This window comes from Chiloscyllium punctatum, chromosome 8 (genome assembly GCF_047496795.1).
Source record: "Chiloscyllium punctatum isolate Juve2018m chromosome 8, sChiPun1.3, whole genome shotgun sequence".
In the NCBI taxonomy this organism is placed as follows: domain Eukaryota; kingdom Metazoa; phylum Chordata; class Chondrichthyes; order Orectolobiformes; family Hemiscylliidae; genus Chiloscyllium; species Chiloscyllium punctatum.
In genome coordinates, this window is record NC_092746.1 from 35757585 (window position 1) to 35766437 (window position 8853).

The 8853-nt window shown below is 36.1% G+C and overlaps 1 protein-coding gene across 1 annotated transcript; it reads left to right on the plus strand.

Annotated features, from left to right (window-relative positions):
• Positions 1 to 5248: 5248 nt before the first annotated feature.
• sostdc1a (sclerostin domain containing 1a) lies at positions 5249 to 8384 on the plus strand. The gene is made up of 2 exons (XM_072575374.1): positions 5249 to 5541; positions 7046 to 8384. The coding sequence occupies exons 1-2, from the start codon at positions 5322 to 5324 to the stop codon at positions 7492 to 7494; spliced, it is 669 nt and encodes a 222-aa protein (XP_072431475.1). The 5' UTR covers positions 5249 to 5321; the 3' UTR covers positions 7495 to 8384.
• Positions 8385 to 8853: the final 469 nt, after the last annotated feature.

Sequence of the window (8853 nt, forward strand, 5' to 3'; positions counted from 1 at the left end):
ACCCAGTCAATTGGGAAGATCTATGGAAGAGCTGAAAATGTGTTGCTGGAAAAGCGCAGCAGGTCAAGCAGCATCCAAGTAACATGAGAATCGACGTTTCGGGCATCAGCCCTTCTTCAGGAATTCCCTATGGCACGAAAACAGGCCCTTCAGCTCAACAAGTCCACACCGACCCTCCGAAGAGTAATCCACCCAGACTCATTTCCTGACATTTACCCTAACGAATGCACCTAAATTGGCAATTTAGCATGGCCAATTCACCTGATTTGCACATGTTTGGAATGTGGGAGGAAACTGGAGCACCTGGAGGAAATCCACACAGACACGGGAGAATGTGCAAACTCCACACAGACAGTCACCCCAAGCTGGAATCAAACCCAGGTCCCTATGAAGCAGCAGAGATAACCACTGAGCCACCATGCCACCCTACTCCCAATAAGTTGCATGGTTTTGCCGGGTTGCTTTGTGCATGGGAACAGTCATGTATCTACTCAGGGTACCTTTGTGCTGCTGTGGACACACATACACAACGTGTGGCTGTTAGCTTACTTTCTTAGTGCTCACAAACATCAGCACTGATTACAGCCTGTGTGTGTGTGTGTGTGAGTGAGAGAGAGAGAGAGAGAGAGAGAGAGAGAGAGAGAGAGAGAGACATTGTTTTATTAGTGCAGAAGGTTTTAAGTACTCAGTGACAAGTCTGTAGATTAGACTGCTTTTGAATGTTGAGGGAGAGGCAGGTAGTTTGTACCAATGTGGAACAATGAAGAGTAAATGGTTCATCCAGAGAAGAGGGGACAGATTACTGTGTTGCACCAGGCTTTGTCAACATCAGAGTTGCAGCATAGAGAGTCATACAGCACGGAAACAGACCCTTCAGTCCAACCAGTCCATGCCAGCCATAATCCCAAACTAAACCAGTCCCACCTGCTTGCTCTTGGCCCATAGCCCTCCAAATATTTCTTATTCATGTACTTACCCAAATGTTGTAACTGGACCCGCATTCATCACTTCCTCTGGAAGTTCATTCCACACATGGACCACTCTCTGTTGCCCACCTGGGGAAAAAACACATACCATTCAACTTATCTATACCCCTCATTATTTTATAAACCTCTACAAGTTCACCTCTCAACACTCAAATTTTAGTGAAAAAATGTTTTTCCAGCCTAACCAGCCTCTTCTTGTAACTCAAACCTTCCCTTTCTGGCAACATCCTGGAAAATCTTTCCTGAACCCTCTGCAGTTTAATAATATCCTTCCTATAACAGGGAGACCAGAACTGGAAATGATACTCCAAAAGAGGAACTTGTGTATGCTTCAAGCAAATGGCAATGTGCGAGAGTCAATTGTGACGAGTCGTTAGTGATGTGATGTGGGTCTACAGTCCGTTGGGGAGTAAAACCACAGTCAGCTAAGTGACTCATCAGATTACACCAAAGGGGATTGACCAGAGTCAGTCCTACAGGTCAAGCGCAAACAGTTGAGGATTACAGATTGGTCAGTTCTGATTCTTTTGAGGCATCAGTGCAATTTCGACAGAGGGGACAGTTTGTCTTTCAATAAGACAAAGTAAAGAAATGAGGATGATGGAATTGGATGCAAAAGCAGTTAGTAATCATACATGAACAGGAGCAGATGTGGGGTTTTGGGAGGATGAGAAAGGTGAGAGCTCTTGAGTGGACATGATGTATGCAATACTGAGAATTGTAGTCCACAAGCCTTGTTGTGATATGTGTGCAGTGACAGAATTAGACTGAGAGCTGGTTCTTGAGTATTAAAAAACAGAGAGAAGGTAATGACTACAACCTTGCGGACCATGGAAGATCATTAATCTTCTTGTGGCACTACTGGATATCCCTTTTCCACAAAATATTGAACTGTATTGTAAATTTTTTCTATCTGGCTGGGTTTGTTGACATGGTCTCTTTTGGTGGTCGGCTTGGAAAGAAAAATGCACTTCTCTCTTCCACCCTATCCAACAGACCTCCTTCTCTGTGCTAGAAGCAGGAAACTAGCTTGACTTTCCTCTGAGATTTTTTCTATGTTGGGGACTGCAGTCTGAGAGGTTGTTCCTGGCTTATAATGCGTGAAGCAATGTATATCTGGGTTTTCAATATGATGCCAGAGGTCTGGAAGCCAGAATATCTCACCAGGGATGAGCCTATACACATCACTGCCACACAGTTCGCCAAAAACTGCAGTCTACAGCCCAATATTATAATTAATTGGGTGAAAAGCAAAAGACTGCATGAAGACATTTGCCCAGATCATGGCAGGTCAAATGCAGTGAAATTCATTTACACCTCACTTTAACGATAAATGGAGTCATTCGGCCCAAGATTTTACAAACTTGCATTGTTTTTCTTCTAAATATCTTGAATTTGCTTTCAAATTGAAATTTATCATTTCATTTCCTGCTGTTGTTGGAAACAAAATTACTTATACATTTATCATCCTCTGGTTTTGTTTTGATGACATTTTTCAACATTCAGCATGGCTTATCCCAGATTTTTGTTCATGTGTCTTTCACACAGTAATTGTGTTGATGTGTGAAAACATTAAAGTCGACAAATTTGTGAGGACATATGCTGTCTCTATGTTGTTAATATATCAAATAAGGCTGCTTACTCCAACATTGTTAGGAAATAATGCTGGATAATTGTTTAGAGAGATTCAAAAGATATTTGGCAAAATGCAAAACATTTGGGTGGCTTTTTTTTATCATTCAGTATCTGTCTAATGTTTTACTATATGATGAAAAATCAATATTAGTTATGCATTAAAAAATAAGCATGATTATTTTGTAGTTATTGAACACAGCCAGAGGACCTGTTTTCCAGATAGGATGCTAAGCTTAAATCCAACTACAGTGTGAATGTAAAAGACTCTGTTGTATTATTCAAAGAGCAGCAGGCAATAGTTGTCGCTCAAACAATATCACTAAATTAAAACAGATTATCTGGCCATTTATCAAATTGCTTTTGTGGGAGTTTTTTGTTTCACAGATTTACTGTTGTGTTTCCCTGCATGAAACAAATGTTGTGATTTCAAAATTATTCATCTGGCTATGAAGGGATTTGTAATGTCCTCGGATAATAAATGGAGCTTTTTAAATGTAAATTCTTGTTTTTCCTCCTTTCACAAGCACCTATGTTTTTTTAGTACATAGTCTTGAATTTTAAGTAGGAGTATGTTGTGTACCTCTTGATTAAAAATACAATATGGTTTCCACTATTGAATTTGTTTGGACATTGATGAAGAAAATTGATTTGAATGATCACTTAACAGGCTGAGTATCAGCGACTGAGAGATCAACTTATTTTGATGCTCCCTCTATAATCCTCCTACATTTCTATCTGCCTTTTCTGAAGTATATTATTCATGTTACAGTTCCGCAAAAACTGGCATTCTCTAACATTGTTAGTGGCCATTCTTCCTGCATGAAGTTGAAAGTTAGTCAGCAAGTTTTTTGATTAACCTTCCTTACAGCAAAATTCACAATTTCCAGTGGGAACAATAACTGACTTTCTCCCTCACTGGTTAGAACATTGAGTGTAATTATATCACATTTACACATCTAATCATTAGGAAGTTGTGCTTGCATTCCTTAAGCATTATAATCGCTGCATTAATATTAATTACATGAAAATTACATTTGAAAGTCAAATGTCTTCAATAGATCTTTATAAAGCTTCACGGATAAATAAATAAATTAATTATAAATGACTATCACTTCAGAGACAATAACTTCTATATTATAAAATGTATTTATTGGAGAAACCTGGAGATCTGTGTTGAATTAGTGTTCAGTACAACTTGCATTATGAAATATTATGAAATATCCCAAGACACTTAACAGGAGTAGTAAAAAACAAAGAATAACATAAGGAGATTTTCTGTCAGATGACTAAAAGCTCAGTGAGAGAGTTAAGTTTTATGAAGTGTCTGAAAGAAGGAAAATGAGATTGAGTAGTAGAGAGACACATGGAGTGTATTCCAGAGCTTGGGGCTTTGGCAAATGAAGGAATTCAAACAATGGTTAAATATGTACAAGTGGTCAGAATTAAAGGAGCTCAGATATGTTGGAGAGCGAAAGTGATGAAAATATTTAAAAACAAGGATTAGAGTTATAAAAGAAGATATTGTTTGCCTAAGAGTTTGCATGGATCAACTTACATAAGAGTGAAAGGGATCAGTATTTACTGCAAATTAAGATATAGATGGCAGAATTTTGGAAGACAGCAAGTTTACAGAGGTTAAAATATTTCAAGCCAATCATGAATGTATTGGAATTGATGAGACTAGAGATAAGGAAGGCATCAGTCAAGATTTCAGTAATAAATGGGCTCAGTTGGGAGATGCTATAGATGCTAAAATAGATAGATTTGGTGATGTGATATATATGAGGTATTGAAATCAAAGTGATACCAAGGTTGCAGACAGACTGGTTTAGTGTCAAACAGTTGTCAGTGGGAGGAATGGCATTCAGGAGTTTGGAGAAAGGACAGCAATGGCCCTGTGGCCTTCACAGTTTTTAAGAGGAGGAAATTTGTCCATTTGCTACTAAATAATGATAATCAACCCTAATAATTGAACAACAATGGAGATGTTGAGAGAGTATAAGTGAGGTAGAGCTTAGTGTTCGCACACATGTGAAAACTATGCAAGAAAAACCTTTGTTATAATTTCAAATGTGTTTTAACTGTTTTCATTGGATTGAGTGAAAAAATACTTGGCAGTATTGTGAAGCTCCTGATACTCGACTATTTAAACATGTGACAAGCTGCTTGGTGTTAAAGTGTAACCTCATTGAGTAAAATTAAAAATGTTCAAAGAGTGTGATGTAAAAATTACTTCAATGACAATTTTAACCTTATTTTGAAGTGGTAGTTATTATCACAGTTGTAATTAAAAATAAGTGGATTATAATCGAAAGAATGATTGCTGATTAAAATAGCAATGCACAGTAGAGGATGACTTAGAAAACATGTACGTTTAATGCCTTACTTTGGAAATTCACCATATGTCATATGACATACGGGATTTGTCTCTTTAAGGGGCGTTACAAAGGAAATATTTCACAAAGTGAAACATGAGAAGTGTGAAATTTGAAACTGATACAATTTGCATATACCACACTTCTACGTGTGTGATCTGGTCTGCTATTGGTTAGCAAGATATGTGTGTATGTTTCCATTCTGAAGCTACACTGTTTCCACTTGAATGAATGCCAGGCAGCTTTATAAAAGGGGAAGCACAGAAAATCCTTGTTAAAAGCTGCAGTATTGCAACCTGGTCTTCATCCTGAGAGCTCTGGAGCCATGATCTCTCAGTCGTTTGATTGCACATTCTTTGTGATAGCATGCATCTTTTTCAAATGCTGCTTTGCTTTTGACAAGGGTATTGAGCAAACTAAAAATGATGCTACAGAAATATTCTACAATCGAAAGGTACTACAACATGATAGTCCAAGCAATTTAACATTAAATCAGGCAAGGAATGGAGGACGACAACCTAACCCATCAGATTTGAGTCGTAATGGTATGTTTTATATGTTTTCAGGAATACTCTATTGATTTCAAAGGCTTTTTTTTCTGTTTTAGCTTTGTCTAAGTAATAGAATAATATTGTTAGATGCATTAAGTTACAGAACTTGATTTTTCCATAAATTAACAGCTTATATTATCACTCAAAGGTACAAAGTTGAATGCTTATATAATGTAATTTATTGATATAAGCATATAAGTAAACAACTTCATATGTTCAGGTTATGTAATATAACAAAAGCCCCTGATTCAGTAAAGTAAAATTGAAAAGAAAGGATTTTTAAAAAATTATTGAATGAGAACTAAGCATAGATGCACCAAGGCAGTGCCTGAAAATGTAATCACAGCTATGGTAGTATGTAATGTACAGATAATTCCATGAGATAATAATTTCAATTCCTTCTGTGACTCTAAAATTATTAATCACAATAATTATTTTTATCTTGAGCTCAATCAAACTGAACCTGCTTTTGGGCAGGTTTCTGAGAAGTAGACATGCATTCTGATCGATGCAAGACGGTTTCAAGTAGCATTTGAACGTTCAGCTAGTTTTCAGTTACAGTTACTAGGATTACATGTGCTATCATGTCAGCTAAACTTTAAATCAATCTACCTTTGCATTACCTTCAAAGGAACCGACAGCAAATATATGGGATTTCTGACGCAGAAGTCAGCAGAATTTCAGTGAATTCCTTCCAAAGTGAATATTAGGAATTAGCTTTTATTGTCACATGTACTCAAGTATAGGTATTCAGGGGTGTAGTGAAAAATGTACAAATTCTTATTATTGTATCAGTATAAACCAAATGTAAAAGATCAATTGCTCAACATATCAATTGCTCAATTTATCAACATAGTCTTCTAAATTTACTTGCTTAATTTTCCAATGATATGTATCTTTATTAAGGCATGCCACATTTTATGTCTGTACTTAAAGACAATTGCCAAGACTCATGCAACACACATTGGATGGATGAAAATCAGAATCAGCAAAATAAATAAAATATACTTATTGTTCAAGTATTTTCATTTGTATCTTAAGGTTTCAAAGTGAAAAGAGCTCAGAAAGTAACAGACAAAATAATTGGCAAGTCCAACCGATCACTGTTCACCCCACATTCTGAAAATCAGTTAAAGGTTTCACGGCTATTTGGTTACAAGCCAGTCTAGGATAGTAGAAGCATTTAATGAAAAATATGTCTTTGTACTTTTAAAAGGGCTCCCATTTATAGTAGAACAGATTTTTAAGCACTTTTGCTGTAGCTGTGAGAAAGCTATAAGTTTAGAATAGGTTTATACTGAGGAAAGATGTCTTGAGTTTTAATGAGCAACATTTGCCAGAAAAAAGTACAGTTCAAGAAAAAATTATGAATATTTGCAAGCAACACTGATTTTTTTTGTAGTTAATGTTTATAGAAACTCTTAGAATTGAATTTTGTTTTGAGGTTTATAATAAGTGACTTCAATGTAAACTACAATGTGTTCTCTTTGAAATGTAGATCGATCTCAAGTTGGCTGTCGTGAGCTTAGATCAACCAAGTACATTTCTGATGGCTTGTGTACTAGTATTAATCCAGTGAAGGAGTTAGTGTGTGCTGGGGAGTGCTTACCTGTGCCTGTTCTTCCCAACTGGATTGGAGGTTATGGTCGAAAATACTGGAGCAGGAGGAATGCACAAGAGTGGCGCTGTGTGACAGACAAGACTCGTACTGAGAGGATTCAGCTTCAGTGCCAGAACGGTGGGACACGAACCTACAAAATCACAGTAGTTATTTCATGCAAGTGCAAGAGATACACACGACGGCACAATGAATCAAGCAATACCAATATTGAGGAGGCACTGCCAACAAACAAGAGAAGATTCCGAGGCAAAAAAAGATCCCGGAAGATTCATCAAGAGGAGACCAAACATAAAGCAAATTGGCATGAAGTGGAAGATAAACAGTGATTTTCTTTGTTGCCATATGAACTGTACTGCGCAAAAGTGGGCTTCCTTTGTTCGTGTTCTGCATTTATTGAAATAAGCTTACTCCATATGTGTTAGGTATCATTAATTAAAGAAGAAGTCAAATTATGGTCCATCAGATGCGTATAATTGATCAGGACTCCTGGATTAAAACATATATACTCAGGAACCTGGCTACATTAATGTTTTCAATAGCATTCCTTACCGTGCACCTTTTGCTTAACTATAACTTCAAAGAAAAGACAGTGACACCACTTTCAAATGCGTAATAGAACAAAAGTACAATAAATGGCTGTAGAACAATTAAGTTATTCAACAATGATTAAAATTACTTCAGTTTCCCACTGGTTGAATAAATCAAACTAAGAATTATTTTGTTTCCAACAATTCTGTTGAATTGCATTTTCATCAGATAAATTGGTGACAATTTATGTATATAGATATTTTTGGATAAAGATCTAATCTGCATGGGATACCATATAGGAAATTAAATATGTTGATCTCAAACATTTTGTGCATTTCTAAATGTACATTACTGATTTATCTTTAATGCAATAGATGGTGTGAAGTAAATGCATCTGATCAGTGATATTGATTCAACTTATTCAAGCCACACCTTCTCAATAGAAAGTTGTACTCATTTCTGTTCTCTCTGTTGAAATAAAGTTCATTAGTATCAAAACTATCAAGCCCTCACCTCTTAATGAAAAAATATCCAAAGGTTCATTTAATGGATGGGATCTATGAAACATGACACTTATTAAATCTGATGACAAGATCTTTATTTCAGCCTTTGAAAGAACATTTGTTGGTCTATTTATTTTTTCAATGTAGATATTTAATAAACAGTTTCATTTGGCTTTAGAAAATTACCCAGCATAAGTTTTTTTTTTCTGGTTTTATTATGTGTCTGCAAGTATTTTCAAGTTTTGCAGTAGGAGACCAGAACAAAAATGCAAATAACAATGTACATTTTGTACAGCTAATAGCATTTTGGCTCTTCAAATTTTCCAGCTTTATTTTGTGCTTTTTTTTGCTGCAGAGTTTGAAGAGTATGAGAAACTCTAAACTTAGCTTTACTTAAATAATAAACGGAATGCAAAAGATTATCTTCTGTAGACACCCACTAGTCCGGGTTTTTTGTCTTTTAATGTCTTCCACAGAGTAATGTACATTTTCACAAGAGTAAAATTATAGAAAATAAATCAGTGAAGTCACAGCTTCTCTGTCTATTTCATTTATCCTTTAATTTGTTGCAATTAGATGTACCAGGGATCATCTCAATTCCATCTGGTTTATATGAGCTATTGGCAATTCACAACAAGATGGGTGAAATTTTCA

What these genes read in the sequence shown, in the direction of transcription:
- sostdc1a (XM_072575374.1), top strand. Translation starts at nt 5,322, where the DNA reads ATGATCTCTCAGTCGTTTGATTGCACATTCTTTGTGATAGCATGCATC. An exon ending in ATCAGATTTGAGTCGTAATG is followed by an intron (nt 5,542 to 7,045) that starts GTATGTTTTATA and finishes TTTGAAATGTAG; the next exon opens with ATCGATCTCAAGTTGGCTGT.